Source organism: Camelus dromedarius, chromosome 20, assembly GCF_036321535.1.
Source record: "Camelus dromedarius isolate mCamDro1 chromosome 20, mCamDro1.pat, whole genome shotgun sequence".
NCBI classification, from domain to species: Eukaryota; Metazoa; Chordata; class Mammalia; order Artiodactyla; family Camelidae; genus Camelus; species Camelus dromedarius.
In genome coordinates, this window is record NC_087455.1 from 27818299 (window position 1) to 27842630 (window position 24332).

The 24332-nt window shown below is 34.3% G+C and overlaps 1 protein-coding gene across 29 annotated transcripts in view; it reads right to left on the reverse strand.

Moving 5' to 3' along the window:
* RIMS2 (regulating synaptic membrane exocytosis 2) overlaps positions 1-24332 on the reverse strand; it is a 511671-nt gene that overhangs the window by 291208 nt on the left and 196131 nt on the right. For 28 of the 29 annotated variants that reach the window (XM_031439443.2, XM_031439470.2, XM_031439442.2 and 25 more), the window contains one exon: positions 1750-2675. In XM_031439443.2, coding sequence (XP_031295303.1) covers positions 1750-2675 — 926 coding nt within the window. Of the gene's footprint in view, positions 1-1749; positions 2676-5587; positions 5609-24332 lie in introns of all 29 variants that reach the window. The other variant, XM_064476913.1, reaches the window with a different exon arrangement.

Consider the following 24332-nt stretch of genomic DNA (forward strand, 5'->3'; position numbering starts at 1 on the left):
GACTATCTGTCAATAAAAAAAGAAAAGAAATAAAGAGCTAAGTTTTTCTCCCCTACAACTGTAGATTGACTTTAGAAATATGATTCTCCAAGAAGTCAATTAGGACTGTGACAGAATGTTATTAACCCCAAAAAATTGTTTAGAAAGAACATGTATCTTTATAGTATTTAGCCTTCTCAATTTGGAATATAAAATGAATCTCTACTCACTTCCTTTATGTTACTCAGTGAAGTCTCATAGCTTTCTTCATGGAGGCCTCCCTCATTTCTTATTAGTTATTTTAAAATCACATTTTCTGTTTTTAGATCAGAATGGGAACTGCCTTTCATCTGTGTTTTCTAACTAATTATTTTGGTACAGTAAAAAAGAATTCTGTATTAATTTCTAAATTAATTTCATATCTAGCTGCCTTCTTGAATTCCTTTACTGATTCCTATTGATTCTTATGAAGAAATTGATTACTGATCAAATGGTGTCAGAAAACCATGTGTATTGCAGGGGGGAACAGGTTGGTACAAGGGATTCATGTTAGAGATTATCCTATATATTTTGACACACACCAAAATAAATTACAGAAAGATTAAAAAGTTAAAAGGTTAAAGAAATAAATAATAAAAACATGAGAAAATATACAGTTAAATATTTAACTGATTTGAGGATAATAAAAAGTTTCTATGGTTAAAAGGAATGGGAAAAAAAATCACCAAATATGCAATAAAAAGAATGAAGAAATAAATAAAATAAAAGGAAATAAAAGGAATGAAGAGACAATTCATAGAAGAATATATCAAACACCAGTAAACATATATAACATTCATCTTCACAATCAAATTCTAATTAAAACAACAAAGAAAAAGCATTTTTTGGTGGTCTATTCAACTGGCAAAAATTTGGTGCATCAAGACTGAAAACTCAAGCACATCTGACAGGAGGATGGAGTATTATCATCTTTCTGGAGAGCAGGTTGGTAATCTGAACTAAAAACTTAAAAGAATCAAAGCATGAATATGTATTTGTGAAATACTCAGAGATATAGGCAAAAAATTGCATATAAAGAGAACCATTATAATATCATTTACAGTAGCAATTGGAAGCAACTGCAATGACCCCAAATAAATGAATAGTTAGTTTGTGGTACATCCTTATGATAAAACAGTAGTGCAGCCATTTAAAACATTTCTGAAGAACGTCTAAAGGCGCAGAGAAAAGCTAATGATATGATATCAACTGGAAATAATCAGAAAACAAAATTATATAGTATGATACCAACTTTGTAAGTATGTAAAATACACATGCATCAGACAAAGGGAAGAAAATACAACAAAATGTTAGCAATGGTTAAATTTGGGGGAAAGGACTGTGGATAGCTTGCATTTCATTCTTTACACTGAGCGATTTTTCAGATGTTCTATGGTAAACATATTGCTCCTTTTGAAAGAAAGCACAAAAAATGTTATTTTACAACTACAGCTAATAGGTATTTTGAAATATGCCATCAAGTGCTGCAAGAAAATTTTTAGAAACATAGCAAAAAACCAATTTTTTAAAAAATCAATATTTTTTCTACATAAATTACAGGAGATACTTTTATAACTTGAAATTTTCTTCACATAACCAGCACCATTAAAAAACTTAAAAATAAAGGTAGTAATACCTAACAATTAAATATTCAGTCAGAAATACAACCTAAAAAGCAAACCATTATCTAACCAATTACAGGGAAATGTGTGATTAGAATACAGTGCTTACCTTTTTCACTTACACTCTCACTTTCAATCTCAACATCATCGCAACTTGTATATTCAGGTGTCGAAGCTAATTCCTCCTCTGAACTGCTCAATGAAACCTGGCGCATTTTACCTCCTTTCTTTGATTTATGAGGCTTTGGTGGTGGAGGTCTCACTGACTCTGACTGGTCAGAACTGAGAGAATCATTCCTTAACATTGTTTCCATTTTTTCCCGTTTCGTTTTCCTTACAGCGGAGCTAGGATCTAAGTGGTGTTGTTTCCTTAGTGAGTCAGTACGTCTCATGTCTGGTCTATCAATGGGTATTGGACTCCTCCGGGGGGTAGGAGGACTATGGTTTGTGGTCCTTTGTGGATAAGAACTTGGTCCCTGAGCCTCTCGAGTTCTTTCCATTGAATAAGAGCGCTGACTTTCCATGGCAGCTCTACGTTCAGATATAGATCTTTGCCTTGATGGTCGTTCCATCCTTAGCATAGAAATCCTGGAGTCTTCCAGTTCAGCATTTGCCAAAGAGACATCACTGTGCCTTCTCTCATGCCTGGCTCGTGACACTTCAGCATGAATACGCATTTGTTCTTCATAGGGCTGTGGCTTTACTGGATAACGGGCCAAATTCGGGTCACTTCGGTAGCGTGCCTGGTATTCCTCCTCTCTCCTTTGTCTCTCATATTCATCCCTGCTCTCCACATCCTCATCATCTACAACATATTCTTTGGAATGCCGATGACTTCTCCTGTTGGAGTCCCTGTAATTTATATGATCAGGCTCTTCATAAAACTGAGGTTCACGTTGAGACCTCCTATCAGCATAATCTGATGGAGATCTAGGCATTGTGCTGTCCGGAGTAGCATACTGCGGGTACTCCTCTCTTTCTTCCCTTTGGTCGTATCTTCTGTTCTGATCTCTGGACACTGATGGACTTCTTTTCCTAAGTAATCGAAGAAAAACAATGATGAAAGGAGCAGCATTCACGCAATTTCACATTTTACTGATTCATTGGTGGGTGGATGGATAAATTTAAATAGTTCTTTTGCTTCTTTTTTCTTCAATTTCATTTTAAAATCATGCCATAACAAAAGTTTTATTAATATTCATTTTATTCAGTTCAAATAGGAAATTTATAAGGTACTTTTAATATAGTTCTTAAATGCCTGATACACTACATATGGAATATACTTACACCCTGCAATTAGTCAAGCAACATCACATTCTGCTGCTGCAAAATAGCCTTTATTCTAATTTCTTTGCTTGGCTCAATACACATAAGCTATTTCCCAACTGTTATTCAGAAGCCTAGAAAAATTCCACCTTCTTTTCTCTCTATTCCTGAGACCTTGATTTCATAGCTACTTGAAAACATAATGAAGCCAAACTGATTCAGTTCAAGAACTGAATGCTTCCAACTAAAACTAAGAGTTGGCTCTTAAAAATTATTTTTCATTCATCTTCTACCTAGATCACTCCTAGTATTGGTTCAACTAAATCTTCATCTTATCATTGTATCTCCAACCCTTCTTTACTGCTCTAACCTGAGATAAGCAACAAATAAATACTGACAAAACGATTTATTCATTTCAAAAAAAAAAAAGAGGAAGTCTTTCTAGAAGTCAGAAAGATCTGCTGTTTTTATTCCATCTTCATTCAGCTTAAAGCCAGCTCCATTACACTCCTCTGCCTTCACATCTGATCACTAATATTTCCTTACAATCTCAGAGGAAGAGAGTGTATACTAAGATTTCAACCTGTACCTCTAACACCAGTCCCTCTAACACCAGTCCAAACTGGTAGACCTTGCAATCACACATAGTTCTCTTAGTCAACAAAATAGTCATGCTGTCCTCATTAGCCATGAAAAGCAATGGGACTAGAATCCTGAAGATGACAGAAAAGGTTTAAACTGTTACAACGATTTTGCCAGGACACATGAAGTAGTGGGGTCAGTTGAAGTTAAAGATGACCAAGATTAGACCGCTCAGTTGAGAATTTCTTAGATTTTTTTTTAACCCAAACAGAGAAAGGATACACGTGGAACGACACAACCCAGCAACATCATCATTCTCCTCTAAATGGGTCTCTTTTGGGTCCCTGAACTCCTTTCCCATATACCTGGAATGCAGTCTGCCAATGCATCAGTTAGGTTCATTAACAAAAGCAAAAGTCACTCTAGGTTTTCCAGGTATTGAGGGTTTTAATATAGAAATCAAAACTACACAACTGTTGAACCAATGAAGGAATGAAGGCCAGAGAAGTTAATGCTGTTCTTGGCCTGGGGAACCAGAGACACAAGTTCTCAAAATGGTCATTAAGAAGGTGCTATGATCCCAGGATTCTTAGGCAATTTGCCACCAATTATCTGAGCTGCCTACAGCATTACGGAGGTCAATTAACAGAAGTTTAACCCAGAAACCACCAAGACTTTGACATATGTCCATCCGCCTACCAACAACTCTGCTCGACAATAATGGTTTCCGTAACTCTTCTACCTTCCAAAGCTCACACAACTGCATGGCTAGGGTGGACTCTAACCTAGAATCATAAAGGGAAATGTATTTCATTAAATGAAGAAACTGGTCTGTTCCCTTAAATGTTTTATGATTAAACAAGTATATGTGCTTTTTTATTTTTACATTTTCATTCTTACATTTACATATAAAACATTTAGGACTTAATTATAAATCTTTTAGGTTACAATTGTTACATAACACCACAGACTCCTACAGTTAAAAATATACAATCAAAACAGAGCACTCAAAAAAAATCATACAGTATTAACCTACATAACATCCTATTTATGTGTCTGTTATGCATATTTCATTTTTCTTTTTTGTCATTATTTTTATACCTATGAATAAAGAAAAAATTCCCTAGTATGTAGCAATGTATCATGACAAGAACACTAGAGTTACAGAATCTGGGCTTCCTACTCCTACTTCTGCTATTAGCCAGTGACCTGACTCTGTACAGCCATTTAATCTTTGAAAGTCTGTGCTTTAAAGTGAGAGATACAGATGATACACATTAACTCAGATATTATTTTAACAAATATGTATTAGGTAAGTACTAAATGCCACACACTATAATACAAATTAGAGACACAGAAATGATTAAGAGATGACCCTTGATTATAAGAAGCTGAACGATTCTAAAACCCTCTTCCATTTCTTAGAGACTACGATCTTATAATATTGATACCACAACTTCATCAAGTTAACGTGCCTAAATGACGGCTTAAAGCATTGCAAAAAAATAATGATAGTCTTATCAAGATGTAATTAACTGACTGGTACGAATTTTCAGAATACTCACATCTCATTAACTAGCTACTTAACTACTTACTATACAAAGAATATATATATATAACTGAGATAAATGAAAATTACTCTAGGGAATGCTAAAGAATAAACAATTAAACCAGGTCCTTCTCAAACTGACCATCTAACCTGCATTAGATGCAGACTTCATGTTAGGAATTCAAATACATTTCAGTATATTTAAAATAACATAGCTTTTTTCCATTCTAAGTTAATAAATATATTTGTCTCTAAAAATATATTATTCATAAACCTAATTTAATGTAAAGAAATTAATACTGTTCCACAAGTAAGATTGTAGTTTTTCTCAGATTTATATGGCATATAAGAAAAGAAATTTTCAACTTTCATTTAGAGATTGCTTAATTAAATTCTAATTTCTTTAAAATTCAGTGTGGACTGAATAGGACCTTCTATAGCTATATATAAGTATATAAATTTTGGAAACATAAGAAAGGAAGTAAAATGTAGTATGTCAAGTGAAAGCAGTATGACTTCATTACAATAGACCAGTAAATCAGCTCATCACCTGGAGCTCACTTTTGTGCCTCTGTGTTTCTCCAGCATAATACTTCTCATCCTATTTAGTTACCTAATTGGTGTTCTGTACTATCCACTAGACTTTACATTTTGAACCAAAAAGGACTGTGTCTGACATACCTTTGTACCTCCAGTATTTATTCAATCACTCAGCAAATACTTATTTAGTGCTTACTATGTGCCAGGTATGATTCTGGTTGCTGGGAATACGACAGAGAAAAGACACACAAGGTCCCTGCCCCCAGGAAGCTTTCTTTCTAGTAGGGAAGACAGACCGTAAGCATACAAACAAGTTAAGGTAATTCATATAGCCCTAAGTCCTACAGAAGAAAACTGAAACAGGGTAAAACCACAAAAACGGACTGAAGGAAGCTACTTTCAGTAAGGAAGTTCTCTCCTAAAAAAGTGCATTTGAACTAAGATCTGAATAACATAGTTGAACATATGAAGATTATTTATATAAAACAGACAACTTTGCTGGAAATGTTTTGGGTATTCTAAGTGGCTTTTCTTTTCTTTTCTTTTCTTTTCTTTCTTTCTTTCTTTTTTACTCAAAGCTGTTTTATAAAATATAAATTTACTGAACTCTTAATTGTTGCTTTACTAAATCAAGGATTTTCCAAGGAAGTTTCTCTCTAGAACCCCCTGAAATGCAGCCCACTAAACCTTTTCACATACTTCCCCCTGTGAAAATATTTCATGCCCCCAAACTGGGTAAATTGGAATTTGCCATATTTGGTAAATACCTCATTATATTTAATCTCAGTTGAAAGTTAAAAGAAAAACAAGCAGACTAAATCAGAATGAATGGATACTGGTTTTATAATATGATCAAAAATGCAAGCCTAAGATTATTAATACAAATTAATCTCTAAACATGGAATTTAAGGCCATACAAGAAAGGAAAAAATTTCACAAAATGTTGAGGGAAAATTGGATGTTTTGGAGGAAGGTCAACTTAATGATGGCCTCTTCCTCACTGTACTTCTTCCCTATGTAATCTTACCCATTTCTGTCTATAATACTCCTTAAAGTGTTAAGTTTCAAGAGGACAGGCAACCTGGATCTAAGGAGGCTGGCACATAGTGGGTGCTCAATCTGCCGAATTAAATAACTGATTGATTACTTCTGCCTAAGATTATGTCTACGTTTCATGGCTGTCTGTACTCAAACCCATTGATTTGCTAAAATAGTCTTCTCTTTCCTCTACTACTCCATGGCAGTTACAGCACCTTAAGTGAAATGAAGAAACTACATTTACTAGTAGTATAATTTATATTATACTCTGTGAGTATAATATAGATACTCTAGTATATGTTAGTTTGGCTTTTTGTTGTTGTTGGACTTCAGGGTATTGTTTATAAAATGACTTCTTTGGCAAAAATGTCAATCACTTTAGAACTAAACATTTAAAACAAAATCTCTTTGCAAATTAGGGATTTCTAGTAATATATTAACATCATGCTGAGTACTATAGGACAGAGACAGGGAGAAAAAAGGAACACTACATTCCCTGAGGAATTAACATAAATGTTTGAAAGTAAGTAGGGTATAAAGTGAATACAGTGGGCCTTTATAACACAGGAAATATATCTTCCATTGTATTGATAAATAAGAATATTTATTATAGAATTCAGTTCCAAATAAAGTTTATTACTAATTAGTCCTTAGCAAGCCATTTAAGTGCTTTTTAAAAATCATACTTTAGGAAACCGAATTCAATATTAAATCCAGGAATCACTTTGTTCTAGAGATTATGAAATTTGCCTAAAGCATGTGAATCATACTGTAGATGCTGATTTGTACTGGATTTCAGTAAAAATAGAACAGTGGTCATGATTTCTGAAATTGGGATGACTATTGTCACTGTTACTTAACATGGAATTGGGTTTTTAAAAATACACTTTCAGGTAGTGTATCTGGTAGTACACGAAAGCCACGCTAGAAGCAAAGCAAGATTTCATTCTAAGAACACTCTTGCCAAACAATGAAGAATCTGCTATCAATTATTCCAAAATATTCAAATACTGTGTCAAAACAATTTCTACCAATTATATCGTTAGTTATTTCATATATTTTTTCTTTACATTAAAGCTGCTATATTTCTTAGACACTGTATTTTTTTCAGGACCTGAAGAAAATTCATGAAAATGTAAGTACTTTACCTCTAATCTCTAATCTCTATCTTCACTACTGCCTTTATAAGCAAGCCTTAGCATTAATTATTATCAGATGGAAAACATTTAACAGGTAATAGAATATAACTTGTACGCTTCTCTAAACAATCATAAAGCATTTAACAATACTTAACCCATAAATTTTAATTCAGAAGAATGGAGTAATTCATCTAAGATGCTATATTTCTCTTAGTCCTTCAAAGACCCTGAGAAGCTAAGAGGCAGAATCCAGAATTATGCCTTTTTTTAAGAATAGAATGTATTTGTGACATTATGTAGTACCTTAATTTTTACTTCTATGCATCAATTAATCTCTATTTCTAATATGTAACAATATCAGTGTATATTTATATTCACTTTGTATTTACCTAGTATCTGTTCATCTTACTTCTCTTTATATTGAAACCTAAGCTGCTACAATTATTTTCTGGTTCACATATTATGGTGGTCTTAACCAGAACTAGTTATAGAAAATCATGGACAGAAATACCCTAAATCTACTTTAATCAATAGCATTTCTTGTTCATTGCTTATAACTTTTTGTCATTTGGACTAATTATCAATCTATTTCTAAATATTCTAGCTATATATCCACACCTGATACTCCATTATAAATGTTATTCTGATTACGCATAATTGTTTGAGCAAGAAACTCTACCAGTTAGTCTCTTTAAAATTCCAAGTCTAAAAATCATATTGACTGATAGGCAAACTCCAAATAAAAAAGATTCTTTTTCAATTAAAGCCACTTTCAACAATTTCCCAAAGGCAGTCTCAATTTATATACTGTACATTAATTCATGATGTTTTTACATAAGTTTTTATTTTAATATTTACAACCTCTAACGCCCTATGTGGTTTGTGTTATTATACTACCTACATTCTGACCACATATACTATAAAATAATCAAGTTTCTGAAAACATAATCCAGTAAACATTTGAAAACATTTACAAAGATAGTAAAAGGTTACATGGAAACTTAAGTTTTAATATTTTAATATTCATATATTTTAACTCTCATTAAGAGCTACGCAATTTTTAAGAATCATGACACCGAAAGTAGAATGAAGAATTTGAAGATTACTAATTTCTGTAAATTCAAATATGTTATTAAGCACTATCTATATGAAAATCTCTTATTCATAATGTTCATTAGTAGAGATTATTAAATTATTGTCATTTTATAAATAAAATAGAAATGACATTTGAAGAATCAGTAATCTGAAAAAAGACCTCTTTTTAAAAGCTTAATAAAGCATGGTATTGCTAACTGAAATACTTTATTACTTCAATTACACAATGCTAACCATATAGCTTAAACATAACATTGCAATCAAATTCTGAAATTTGAAGCTGTTAAGATACATTAAATCAAGGATTTAACAGAAGGATACAGTCCTGTAAAACATAAAATATATAGGTTCCATTCCTATAATTCCTACAAAAAGCTTTTAACAAATCAATTTACAGTCATCATAAAACATGAAAAAGATCAGTCATTTTTTACATTTCACAGTATTTACCACATTTTTGTAGTTTTACCTTTCGCTCAACCAGTGCACATCTGTCCAGCATGAAGCATCATGTTGACAAAAATACATCAACACTGTGCCAGGCAGTGCTTTCATTTAATCCTTCTAGCTCCAGCAAAATCATAGGAGCCATCCTTAATCAGATGATTTGAAACTCTCTTCTTGTTTAGAATAATTTTATTTCAAAACTCAATTACTAAAAAGTTACACATTATACAAAATTCATTCAAGGATAGAGTCATAAAATCCTCTAGTGATGGGTCTGTTAAGAAAAAGGTTATTCCTTAATGCCGTTACTATGTGGCTGTATATAGCTCAGGTCAAGTAAGAATGTACCCTGTAAGGAGGATTACAGTACTTAGCTGATTAGTGCCTCACAATACTGAACACCAAATGCATCCTACGTCCAAGGCACTTCTGTGCACTATACTTAAAACAGGCAGATTCAAAAATGTGTAAGCCACACTCTGTATATGAATTACAGTACTTCTAAAATAACAGGATCATTGTATTTGTTATTGATAACTCTACTGCACTGCTTTCACTATAAAATACAGAGAGAGAGTGGAGAGTAGAGTAAAACATAGGGTTATGGTTTAACAGGTCTATTCTATCATTCCTTTTCAATTATTCAATAAGAAATTTCTTAATCTTTACTAAAAAGAGAATGCTTCCCTAAAGGTGTAATGAAACAAGAATTAGCAGTTTCTGCAGAAACTTAATAAAAAATGTGCTCCATGAACTAAGAATTCAGTTAGATACTGAGTTTAAATCAAGCTCTTGCTCACTTTATCACCTAACCCGTCAATGTGTCTATTCAGTCATTCAAAACACTAAAAAATAGAAAAAAGATTAATACTATGGATTTGATTCTACCAAAAGGCAATCACCCAGATGTTAATATTATACTTCCGAGAATTACATTTAAGTGGTCCCAAAGAAACATATAAAACTGACAAAGAGCCACTGTTCAGAGAGTAGAGAGAGATGCAGAAGTAGTGTGCTGTGTTTTGGTCTCCCGAATCTCAAGTTTAAATGAGGATCTAGGAATATGTTGTAGCACCATTCAACTACTTAAGCAGTATTCATCTACAGAATTCTCTCCTAAAATGAAGTACAGATCCTGAAGACACTGGGTGGGGTGGGGGAAGCAGATAAAGTCATTTTTACCCTCTGACAGTCTTCATAAAGACTTGTAGATTATTCAAACACAAATGGAATAAAAATTCAAGTTAACTCATTTTTACAGGACTATTAACAAATAATAAAATTCAACTATTTAGATGTCACGGTTCATATCAAACTGGAAAAAAAAATCCACATATTTTGATTCTTCCAAGCTGAGAAGTCCAGAAGATTTCAGGAACAACGTGACGCTATGATAGCAAACCATCTTCTTTACTTTTCCTTCCATTCACTTTTTGTACCTCAGTGAGCTCTTGGCAGCGTTTTCCCAGCTGTGATGCACATTCTGCTGCCAATCCTCTCCTCTACCACTAACTCTGTTTCTAGTTCCTCTTTCTTTGTCCACCTCGGACTGTCATGGGTATCATTTCTCACGCCGCTGCTGCTTTCCTTTGCGCTTTTACAGACCTCTCTAGGTCTCTGATTTCTTCTTCCCTTTGAGAGTTATACTGTCCTTTTAGGACTACTTTCCTCATTTTTCACTCTTTACTTTGACATTTTTTTTTCAGACATTCCCTCGGTAAGTACTTTTCATGCATTCAAATTTATGAAGACCCAATTTGGGATTTAAAAATTTTTCATGAGAATATTATAGTTTTAGTATCCACTGACCACTTCAGAAGTACCAAATAGCAAAAAGGTTCTATGAATGAGATACCAGCCTAAATTAATTTTATTTTATTTATGACAATGTTTTCAACTTACATTTGAAAGACAAAGACCTTGTATATGCAAATCTCTAAGAAAATAAGGGGGGGGGGGTGCACAAATGATGCTCCCTTACAGTAACACACTGGGCCACTCCCCTCCTCCCACAATCCCTCCCAAAACTGCCATGTCAAAAAAGGACACAAAGACGAGGAACCATTGTATAATAGAGGATAATTTAAACCTGTAGTGATCTTATTTCCCTTCTTTAAGGTGGTCTTTCTAAGTCTATGGCAGCCTTAGAAAGAATCCTACAATAAAGAAAGACTCATTGGAATCAATACAACGAAGTATGATGAGCAAGACAGGAGAGACAGAAGAGGAAAAAAAGTATATATAAGTTTAGCCAACAACTACCTTCCATAATCATCAGAGAAAGCCCTCAGAAAGAGTTATTTTATTCCACTCTCCACTGAAAACTTTATGTTCTTTTAATATTACGGTCCTTTTATTGAACTCCAATTACTGGTTCCATACACTTATTCCATTTTTTCCTCCTTTTTCTATTTGCTCCAAAGAGACAACAGATTTTTGGTTAGGGGCTACAACTACATTTATTCAGAGAAGAGAAATATTTTCTTATAAAACGAAACAAATATATGTAGAAATATATACCAAATTTAAAAATAAATGCTGCTTATCTGCAAATCAATCATGTGCATAATAAATTTTCATCTTAAGTGTTTATCTCCTTATTGAGAAAAAGAATCATACAGTGTTTTAAAGTATGGAAAAATACAGATAAGTGGGTTTAAGCAGAAGTGGCATTTTCCATCTCAGTTACTGGTAATTATTTCCTTCCAGTTACTTATTCAATCCATAAGGAAATTCTGCTAGATCTACCTTCAGGATGTATCCAGAATCCAAACACTATTCACCACCTCCACTAGTACAAGCCTGGTGAAGTCACCATTAGTTCTCATGTGAATTACACTGGTCTCCCTGCTTCTACTCTATCCCCCTTCAGCTCAGTCTCAACACTGCAGCAATAATGTTAAGTCAGATCATACCATTAATATGCTTGAAACCCTCCAGCAGCTCCCCACTTTGCTTACAAGGCCTGTAGAGGATGTTGCCCCCATCACTCTCGAGCCCCCCCCCCCCAGCTGCTCCCCCCTGGCTCACTCAGACCCGCCAAGCTGGCTTCCCTGAACATTTGCACTTGAGACCATGGCTCAGGCAGTTCCCTCTGCCTGGATTGCTGCTCCTCCAGGTATCAGCAGAGATATCCTTTGTCTTCTAGTCAGGAGAGACTTTCTTCAGTTCTCCCCTCCTATCTCACTTCCTCAAGGTGAACTGTGGTCTCGAGGAGGCCTACCTTCCCCCACTATTTAATACTTCTACACCTTCTGCCTCCCAATCCCAACCCCTTAGCCTGATTTACTTTTTTATCTTTTTCATAACATTTACCATCTTCTAATTATGATATATTTTTTATTTGTCATGTTTACTGTCTGCTTCTTCATTTGTAAGTTTTACAAGCGGGAACTTTATTCCCAAATACCTGGCACACAGCTGGTACTCGATGAACATTTATCGAATAAGTAAATAAAGCTATACAAGCAGGTACTTTTTACACTGTGATAAAAATAAATGTCCATCTGTCCAACATGTCCAACCTGTCTACAATAGAAACTTCACGGGATTAGCCCAAATTCACACCACTTGTTTTCCTTTTTTGTATTTTACCTTGAAAAAGAAACTGGCAAATTACTCAAAATACTACCCTCAAGTAAACAAGCAAAAGATGTGCCTTTGTGCGTGAGTTTTGAGAATACTGGCCTCTTCATTCCTCCAGCTATTGAATCCTTTTTGTGAGATTTTGATTTTTAAGAGTTATTTTAGAATTTAAGTGACTTTTTCAGAAATGTGGAGAAAACTGCATTGCTGAGATAGGGAGAGGTGAGGCGTTAAATAAAAGCTATTTCTTGATAACATTACAGAAGGAATATTTGAAAATAGAGCTAATTCTGTCAATTAGCCTGACACTAATCTGCATGAGAATACCACTCCAATTATTTTAAAAGGTGACAGGTACAGTGAAAGCACTTTCTAAACAAGATTTTTCTTGGAAGAAAATACATGATAACCAAATCTATGCAGTACACTTTGGAGCAACTGCCATGACAAAACAAAAACCAACAAGCAAAATATATCTGTTTAAATGTGAGAAATTTCATTATACCAGTATTTGAGGTAACAGAATTCTTCCTGTATAATTTCTGTATTTTTATGTACCAATAAATATCCACATAGCATGTTACATATCTTGATACAAAGCTGAAGGAACTAACACAAAGTATCTCTACATGATCTGCACATTCAGATCAGACTCAAATAGGTTAATTACAGAAATCAGATTTACCTTCTAGTTAACAGAATGTACTTTCTGAAACAGAAAACAGCATCAAACATCTGCATGTGGCATGATATGCTGGTGTTCCTTAGTTAATCTGTACCAAATATTGCATTGCTTCAAATTATGCATCAATCAGCCCCACTGTTTATATATGCAGTGCATTCTCTGGAAGACAGCTACTCTTGATTCCTTACTTCCTCTAGACCAGTAAAAGACTTTCAAGTGGAATCATTAGCAGGTTGTCTTCAAAAGTGGTTGAAAGTAATATACAATTTTATTTTGGGCACCACTGTTTTTCACTCCATTCCCAGTCTCAGAAAGTGTGCCCAAAACCCATATATCTACATGGTTTAACATTAAAACATGGTAAGAAATTAAAGGAATGTCTGCTGAGATGAGGACGATAGTATTGCACCCAACAGAGCAAACTTCCATAAAATATCCTCTTTTTAATAATTCTGCTCTTTCCTTGAAGTAATTTTCCCTTCGATAAAGCTCTCTCAGCCTCTTATCAGCTTGTCTCCCACATTCCCCTATAAATTTCCTCTGTCACTGATATATATTACAGCCAGGAAAAAAAAAGTGTGATGCTTGCTGGAGCTAGGTCACTGAGAAAATGAAATGCAATGTGATGGAAGCCACTGGTGGGGCTGAGCTTTGTGAAGTAAGGCTGTTAAATTTCAACAAATGTTTTTCTGTGGTTTGATAATATTTAAAATATGATGTTCTTCTTTTTTGGTTGAAGTATAGTTAGTTTACAATGTTGTCAATTTCTGGTATACAGCATAATGTTTCAGTCATACATGTACATACATTACTTTTCATATTCTTTTTTCATTATAGGTTACTGTAAGATACTGAATATAGTTCCCCATGCTATACAGTATAAACTTGTTGTTTATCCATTTTACATATAGCCGTTAGTATCCGTAAATCTCAAACTCCCAATTTAGCCCTTCCTACTCTCTTTCCCCTCTGGTAACCATAAGTTTGTTTTCTATGTCTGTGAGTCTGTTTCTGTTTTGTAAGTAAGTTCATTTGTGTCTATTTTTTAGATTCCACATATAAGTGATATCATATGGTATTTCTCTTTCTGGCTTACTTCACTTAGAATGAAAATCTCCAGGTCCATCCATGTTGCTGCAAATGGCATTACTTTATCATTGAGTAGTATTACACACACACGCCACAACTTCTTTATCCATTCATCTGTTGATGGACATTTAGGCTATTTCCATTTCTTAGCTATTGTAAATAGTGCTGTTATGAACACTGGGGTGCATGTGTCTTTTGGAATTAAGGTTCCCTCTGGAATATACTATACCCAGGAGTGGGATTGCTTGACCATATGATAAAATATATTTTTAGTTTTCTAAGGAATCTCCATACTGTTTTCCATAATGGCTGCACCAAACTACATTCCCACTCCCCGTGTGGGAGGGTTCCCTTTTCTCCACAGCCTCTCCAGCATTTATCATTTGTGGACTTTTGAATGAGGGTCATTCTGACTGGTGTGAGATGATACTTCACAGTGGTTTTGATTTGCATTTTTAAATACCACATTAAAAGAGGGCTATCAACTAAGAGGCATGTCTGAAATCACGAGGATGATGAGTCACCAGGTTAGACACTGAAAGTTAGGACTTTCTTTTGAATGCAGTCATGTTTATAATACAAATTCCTCCAGATGAATCATGCACTTTACCACTTTTATAGCAAAGTTTCTCTGGCAATTTTAAAAGTAACTGATAGAAAATAATACTACACAGTGGAATTACTTGCTTAACTTTTAATTTATGCCTACTCTCTAAAAATGTGTTAGGTAACAAGCTAAAAATAGGTGAATTTTTAGGTCACTTAAACTCTTCTAAATGAAGAAAATTGGAAATATGCTCTGGAAACAACTGTAATGAATATCTATCACTGTAATGAACTTCTGTCATCTGTTTCTCTCTTTCTTGGAAAGCAAGGAATGTCTCCTCCATTCTCAGCTTTGTAGTTTGGATTGAATTGGCCTCACTTGCCCTAGGGATGAGCCATGATTAGCAGAGTACCATTCATTCCCTGATGTACAGCGTCCTGTTCATAATGCCCAGTGCAATGACCTAAGCTGGACCAATCATAATGATTTTTAAGGACATTTGCCTAACAGTGCTGATACAGATTTCCAGTTCTATGGTTGAGAATTCATTTAACTCTCAGAGCTACTGAAGTCAACTTTGGGTCATGATTTGGGGGGAGTCTTCCTAAAATGGAGTCAATATCCACTCAGTGACAGTTAAAAATAGAAAGAAACAACTAACATAGTGTTGCAGGTCAATTATACATCAAAAACAAACAAACAAACAAACAAACAAACATAGAAAAAGAGATCAGATTTGTGGTTACCAGAGGTTGGGAATGGGAGATGCGGAACTGGATGAAGGCAGTCAAAAGTTACAAACTTCCATGATTAAAGAATATGTCAAGCAGTTACTTAATTAAAATACTGTGCTATTTTTTCTGGATTTTATGATGTCCACATATGATGTGGTATTTGTCAGCCATCCAAGTCTGTGATTTCTGTTATTTATTTTCTCTTTCTAAATAAAAACTGACTTTTGTACCTAATTTTGGATTTGTGAGTTTGCTGTCTTTTCTTCAAAAGGGTCACACAAATTCAGTAAGTTTCAGGCCCCACATATCTGGACCTGCTTTTGGTAGTAATGAACGATCACAGAGATTTAGCAGCACTATTTACAATAGCCAAGACATGGAAACAACCCAAATGTCCATCAACAGACGACTGGATAAAGAAGATGTGAGATACACACACACACACACACACACACACACACACACACACATACACGAATACTACTCAGCCATAAAAAAGAATAAAATGATGCCATCTGCAGCAACATGGATGGAACCAGAGACTGTCATTCTAAGCGAAGTCAGAGAGAGAAAGAAAAATGCCATATGATATTGCTTATATGTGGAATCTAACAAAAGGATACAAATGAACTACTTATTATTTATAACGTAGATGATTGATTTCTTGAATATGTGTAACCACATTTGACTGTCCTTTATGATTGGATTACTGCATTTTGTTGATTGTTATTTTGTGGTTGGCTTTATTCTTTTGATAATTATTTAAGTTTAAAAACCTAAAGCTCTAAACTGTTCTTAGGAACAATGAATAGTACATATATGTAAATTTTAAAACGGTTTAAAACAATTAGTAGGTGCTACAGGAAACTATATTCAATATCTTGTAGTAACTTTTAATGAAAAAGAATATGAAAACAAATATTTTTATGTATATGTATGACTGAAACACTATACTGTACACCAAAAATTGAAACATCATTGTAAACTGACTATACTTCAATAAAAAAATTTTAAAAAAGAAAGATCACAGAGACTTGTAGATGTATTCATACTTTGTGTAGGTACTTAAAAAAACATTTTTAATAATAAACAATGAGTTATGTGCTTAAAAAAAGTTACAAACTTCCAGTTATAAACAAGCTCTAGGGATATAATGCATAATATGATAAAGACAATTAACACTGCTATATGTGATATGTGAAAGTTGTTAAGAAAGTAAATCCTAAGAGTTCTCATCACAAGGAAAAATATATTTTCTATTTCTTTAATTTTATATCTATATAAGATTATGAATGTTCACTAGATTTCCTATGATAATCATTTCACAACGTATAGAAGTCAAATCAGTATGCTATACACCTAAACTCATACAATGTTATATGTCAATTATATCTCAATAAAACTAGAAGAAAAAATAAAAATAAATGGAAAGAAAGAAATTACATTCTGAGTTACATTATATGAGATTCAGGATCAGTCCTCACCTGAAGCAATACGTACCTCTGGAGCTTTGATTTAGGTAAATCAATAAATTCCCTTTATTTTTTTAAGCCAGTCTGTTGAGTTTTCTATTACTTGCAACTGAAATCTTCTTGGCTGGCACACAATCTCTGAAACAGACTCTAAAGTCTGTGTATTACTTCCTCATCAGCTGTCATGATGCTTATGAAATCCGTTTCTATGGAAGTTGGTTTTTCCTTTGTGAAAAGCAAGCACACTGGGACCCATATGTATCTTGTAGTCATGTGGTTTCTTTGAAGTAGTTTTACTCTAAAACCAGTCATTTAATGAGATCAAAATCTTTACGGAGATCAAAAATCATAAGATTGGATGTTTAATATTAAATTTCATATGATAATTATGACAATAGACTGATTCTAAGGCGAGAAAGCAATAAAAACAAATCACACTTAGCATGTCCCAAGCAACAGCAACAAGCTTTTTTTTTAAAAACTAATTCACATTCAATTATCCCTCACCAACTTCTAAGCTAATTCAGAAATATATAAAAGAGGTAGCAGCAAATGAAATATAACTTCTATTACTGACAAAACTGAAATTGGAAAATTGACCTATATCTATGTAAAGGTGATTTTCCTACACCAAGCCTCAGTATCATATAAGCACACCTGTTTATGCTCAGACAACCTGGTCTGAGACTACTTATGTTATAGCCTGTCCCTATAAAACCTAAGGCAGGAACAGAAGAGAACACATGCTGTGAGCAGCCTGTTACCAAGAGAATGAGGAAAGAATAAGTGCTCCTTACCCTCACTTCCTCATCTCCAAGGGCAGAGGAGAAAAGAGAGTGGAGGGAAGCCAGGAATATTATTCTAGTGCAGCATTCTCCACATGGAAAGAATTGTGTTAAGTTAAAGCAGCTCTACTGAACACGGGGCTTCATGATTTAAGATTCAAAATACACTTTGCTTAAACTGTAAGTTGATGAGACTGTAATAAGGAACACTTTATAGGGTTCTTAGGGGTGAATGAGAACCAAAGGCAAAAGATAATGTGGCAGACATGTTGTGTCTTTTCCTTCTTACAAATAGAATCATAATTTTATTCAGATCAACACTGTACTTAGTCTAAAAAAATTATTTTCCAGGCTCTCTTGTGGCTATGGGTGGTCATGGGACATAGTTCAGGCCAATAATATTTAGTTAGATGTTTGCTAAGTATAGACTAGCTTCTACAAAGCTAGTCATTCGTAAATAGGAGATAGGCCCAACTAGCATACATCTTCTATACTCTCTGCCCTTCCTCATTTTTTGACTGACATGCGGTTCTGATCCCTATAACTTAATAGCCCTCTTTTCATCATAAGTCTGAAAGCCACACACTGTGAGGTAAATAAGGGAAAAAAAAAAAAAAAGAATGTGGGTCTCTGTTGATTTCCTTGAGCAGTCTATCTCCTGACTTGTTTTTACAAGAGAGAAACATAAGCTCCTTCTTTATTTAAGCACTGTAGTTATAAGATTTGTGTTACATATAGCTAAACACAACACTAACAGAGGCCAGAGAGAGATCTGTCTGTAGGGCGAAGTCTCAGGCATCTGGAGTCATGAGCAACCTGACTGCTATTTCAGTAGAAAACAAGTAAACAAGAGGCTACATAGGTAAAAAGGTCTAGGAAAAGAAAATGCCGTGCTGGTTATATAATGAATATAAGCCAAGGGGAGAGTGATTTCAAATGAAAGAGGCAGAACAGTGCAGGGCAGATCTTAATTTCTTATCCAGTGGTGCACTGGCGCCAAGAGCCATTGTAAACATCTCCTCCCAACTCTGTGTTCAGCGATGTCATGCTGGCAGCTTAAAATTAGCCACATTGGCAATATTTACATTATGAAAACTGGCAAATGCTACAAATCAGGGGTTTTTCCCCCCTCTTTGGAGAGCTGATTGTCAAATATTTACCAGCACACCACTAGTTATATCCCACTGTTCAAATAAACAAGAGCCTAGAAAAAAAAAAAAAACAGTGGTTAGCCAATGAGCCATCACTATTCATCGGAGACTCTTTAGTGCAAAGAATCCCTAACAGAGAGCCTGACATTTGGCAGCTCGGCCACTGTGGGAGAAAGGAAGAGAGTAAGGGAGAGTGAGAAAACTCTTTCTCAGTCATTGAGAATTACAGTTAATTTCACTTTTCAACAGTGCTAACAATAAGAAAATTAACTCCTCAGATTTTAATGATACCTGAAAATCTCTGCAATTCTTTGAATATGGCATTCCGCCTTGATCCTACAGTCTCTTGCTTGAGTTGCATGTTGTGACAGAGTTTAAACGTATTTATAAAATCAGAACATGTTATACCTTAAAAAAAAAACCTTAATAAGTATGATTTCCAAAGATCCAATGGTTAGTGTAATGACAGTAGGCAGGGAAACAGGGTGTCAAAGTGCATTTAAAATTCCTCTGAGTTATAAAGAGAAAACTGTCACCTATTACCACTGAATGACACTGTATTATACAACTGAATCTACATCTTGAGATATCCACAATAAAGAACTAATCTCATTTTTTCATTTTTCTAGATTTTTATATTATGCAAAATTCCTTTACATTATTTTATTTATTGGAATTATTCATCTCTGCACAAATAATTTGAAATGGCACAAAAAATAAAATACAGAAAACAGTTAAGTAGAAACAGGAAATCTGGATCAAACTCAGGATTAGCAAGAGAGGCCAGAAAGGAAGGCTTCAGGTGAAGATTCAGAAGGCTCAGCTAAGTAAGTATCTTGTGGCTTTTATCCTGTAGACAAAGGGGAGGTCATCAGATGTTTTGTGCTAGGAAGTTAACTCATGACATGTTCTGGTTAAGCCAAAGGACAGGAGCAAGTCCAGTGGTAGGAAGATCAACTAACTGGATTATTCCAATGGTTCTGGTAAGAAATTAAGAGGCCCTTAACTAAGGAAGTGAAAGGGAACGAAACAAAATATATTTAGAAGGTTAAATCTGTGAAACTTTTCGGACAGATTCAATTTGGGAAGTAAGGAAAAAGAGAGAAACAAAAGCTGACTATGAATTTTATTTCTTGAGGGACTGAATAAACAAGATTTAGAGCAGAAGAAAAGGAAAAAGTTTGTGGGAAAAATATATGCTCTATTGTCCAGTGAATAAATGTAGTTCATAAATGACACTGCACAGTAAAAATCTGGCAGTGCGCCCCCATTCTTAAACAAAAGAGAAGATATCTTAACTTGCCAACATGAGCGTTTCTGTCTACTTGGTATATGGTATTTTTATAGTATGAGTGCTTTAGTATGTTATGCCATACTTAATGTGCGTGATGAAGAGTACCATAAATTATTGTTTTTACTGTTACTTTAGTGGTGATGGCAGTTGCTTAGCTAAACTGAGCCCTGAGTGTGTACCAGGTAATGCTCTGGGCATTTTACATGTATCCACTCACTCATCTTTCAACATAATCCTATGAAGAAGGTGCTATTATCATCATCCCCATTTTTCTGATATGTAAAACTAAACACAAAGTGATTTACCTTGACTAAAATCACACAGCTGGGAAATGGCAGAGGAGGAATTTAAAACCAGGAAGAGAAAAAGCTGCCCTTGCTTGGAGCCAGCTGAATTGCTACTGGTTAGGCTCTGTTATGCCCCTGGTTAACGTAAACAACTGCACAGAATATCAGCATCAGACAAGGGCTTTCTGTGACTCTTTCAGAACAAGGCAAAAACAATACCCCTCCATACATCAGGTCTGAAGGGAGGTAAAAGCAGAGACACTGTGTAAACAAAATGAGCAAGCACTCCCCTTCCCCAGCTGCAAAGGGATTGTTGCTTCTTCTCCAAAAGCAGTGCTAACACTATTCTGTGTCTCCAACCTCCCAGACAAAAACTGATACTCAAACTGCCCCCGCTTTTTAACAAGCATCCAAATTCAGCACAGACCCCCATTTCTTTGAATCCTCTCTCAAAGCACCTAATACAAGCCCGAATTCTGTAACAAGCTTCCCATAACCCCTTCTAGTTAATATACCCCACAATTTGACAAGGCACATGGCCTTCCTTGCTGCAGCAAATAATAAGGCCCAACTTTGTTTGACAAGAGACGTGTTCCTGGTTGTCTTTGGCTAGCGGACAACACTAGCTCTTCAGGCTCCAGGGCTTCTCCTTTAAACACCATGCTCTATGCGAACACTCCTCATACATGAAAGGCACATGGTATCAGGGACACTGTTAATTTCAAAGACAACTGAATGGGTGGGAAAACTAACAAATAAAAAAGAAAATCTGAATGTGACAATGAATGTATGTATGTTCATGTGTAACTGAAAATTTGTGCTCTACACTGGAATTTGACACAACATTGTACAATGACTATAACTCAATTTAAAAAATGTTAAAAAGAATCTAAAAAATAATGGATTTGATTAAAAAATAAGCATTTGCAGTTAACCTATATGCCTAATTAATAATGGTGATGCATAGGATTTTATAAAAGTTACAATTTTTTATGTCTTATTCCACAATAGAACTGTACTATATAACTGCTTATAAAGAATAAAAATCTGACCACACTTTAACAAAATAATAGGCAGAGTCAGTTGTATACCTAGCTCTGTGATTAGCAGTTTCCTGATCTATTGATGGGAACAAGAAATGTAATAAAAATTAAATGAGATAACATATATTCCGTGCTTAACACAATGCCTGGCACACAGTAAGTGCTCAGTGATGAAAGGCATTGTTTTTGGATGTTTCTTCTTACTGGGAATGCAGAGAACATTAGAATTAAAGCAGAATTAATCATTCAACAGAACCTTCTTTTTCAACAAACATTGAAAACTGTCAGTTGTAATCCTTCTGATAAAACAGTAATGCAATAAAGTAAACTACCTATCTTACAGTAGGACTATTTTAGTAATTTAATTAGCAAGCCTATAAACTTATTTCCTTAACACTAATTCTTTTAGTGTATAAAATAATTGATTCAAAAAAAGTAGTGTAGAATCTAATCTGAATAAAAATTATAAAGGAAAATATGTTCTTAACAGTAAGAATTAAAATGAGAAATAAAATACTAATAAAATTTATTATAAGCAGTATCCAATTTATATACTGTTTCACTCAATTTTTTATTCCTTTATACTTAATCTTATTACTGCTGCAAAGCCTTATACTAAACACAACTGGAATTTAAAATGTTAATAAAATAGTATTCACTGTATTTCAATGTTTTCTGAGGATCTACATAAGAAGGTTACACAGGCCCAGCGAGGACAATGTCTCAAGCCTGTTTTAGCAGTAACGTACAAATGTTTTTGAGGCTCATCTCTGAAAGCTAATCTAATAATCAGCTAAGGCTGCATTTGGCTGCAAGTCCCAGAAAACCCATCAAATAGCACTTTTAACAGGAGAGATATTTTATTTGTCTGGCACAACAAGAAGTCAGCCAGGGCTGGTACAGCACTAACAGAGGCCGACAAGGCACTTGACTCTCTAACGTATTGCTCTACAATCCTGGACTTTGGATACTGCAGCTCAGCAATTTCTTGCATGTGCCAGGAGCAACATAGGGAAAAGCCAGAGAGGCTGCTCTAGTACACCAAGTTCTCCTTGTCTAGAACTGAACCAAGGCCACCGGAAGCTACAATGAAAAGATGAGCTTTGCATTTTGCAGGCTCTGTAGTAGTAAAGAAACCATAATAGAGGAACAGAGTAACAAAAATTACACTGCACACTTAATGACATCACAAGACAGTATCTACACACTCATGACCTGTTGACTATTATTTTCTTTTCCCAATTCAGTGCAATTGTAAAAATAATGACTTGAATAGAGTATAATAATAATTTTATAGTAAAATTAAAAATAAATATTAAATATTCAGATATCTAGGTGGGAAACTGATGATCATCAAACACTGTGAGATGAAACTAAAGGCCAAAATACACAATCTCATATAAACATACTTCTTAAAAAAAACCAATATATCCTAAAGCACAACTTAAGTTTCATGGCTCAAAAAAACTGACAGATGATCTTTAAGGTAAGTGTTACATTTAAAATTGAGTTAAATGTTGAGAAACAATTTTATTATGCCACATATGAGCAAGAAGTTGCTTAAGGGTAATGACAAATATGAAAAGAAGTGAGCTTGGTTATACACAATTGATTTGAAGAAGCATTTCAACATATCAGAAGTTTCCTATCTTCTCCATTTCACTGTAAGAAAATGTCTCAATGAAAGATTCTGAGGCACTAGCCATGTCCTCACAGTCTTCATTAAATCCAGCATGTATGTGTAAGCTTGGATTTATACATTAATAAATGACTCCTTACCTGATTTCTTATTTATCAACTTTGGTAAAAGAATCAATACGCATGAATTTCCGTGAGTAAAATTTTATACAAAAGTATTAAGTACTCTGTTAGCTATCATCAAATTTCTAAGACGAGAGTGCAGCTTTGGAGGGGAAAAAATTCAAAGTATCATGTAATGATATTGAATGTCTCTATCTATTATATAAATATCTAGAGGGGGAAAAAATTCAGCTTAAACTTCTTTAGGAAGCTTTTTACAGAGACCTGAGTTATCTATAGTATGCCATCAACCCAAAGGTGGCAAATCAAACAAACTAGTAATGGAAATATTTAATTAATGTTTTTTGTAGCTAGTATTAGATATATGCTATATTTATCATAAGTAGAATCAGTGTTTTGGTTGTTTAAAAATAAATGTTTTTAGACATATCCTGAAAACTGTAAAAAGGTCTTCCACTTTCTCCTTTTCTTGTGCCCTCTTCTATCCCTTCTTTTCAAATTGCCAGGTGAACTTGTTCTTAATAAATTACTCAGTTACAAAAAATTATCATGAAAATTACCATGAAACAGACACAACAACTTCTGAATAAAAATGTTTTGGAA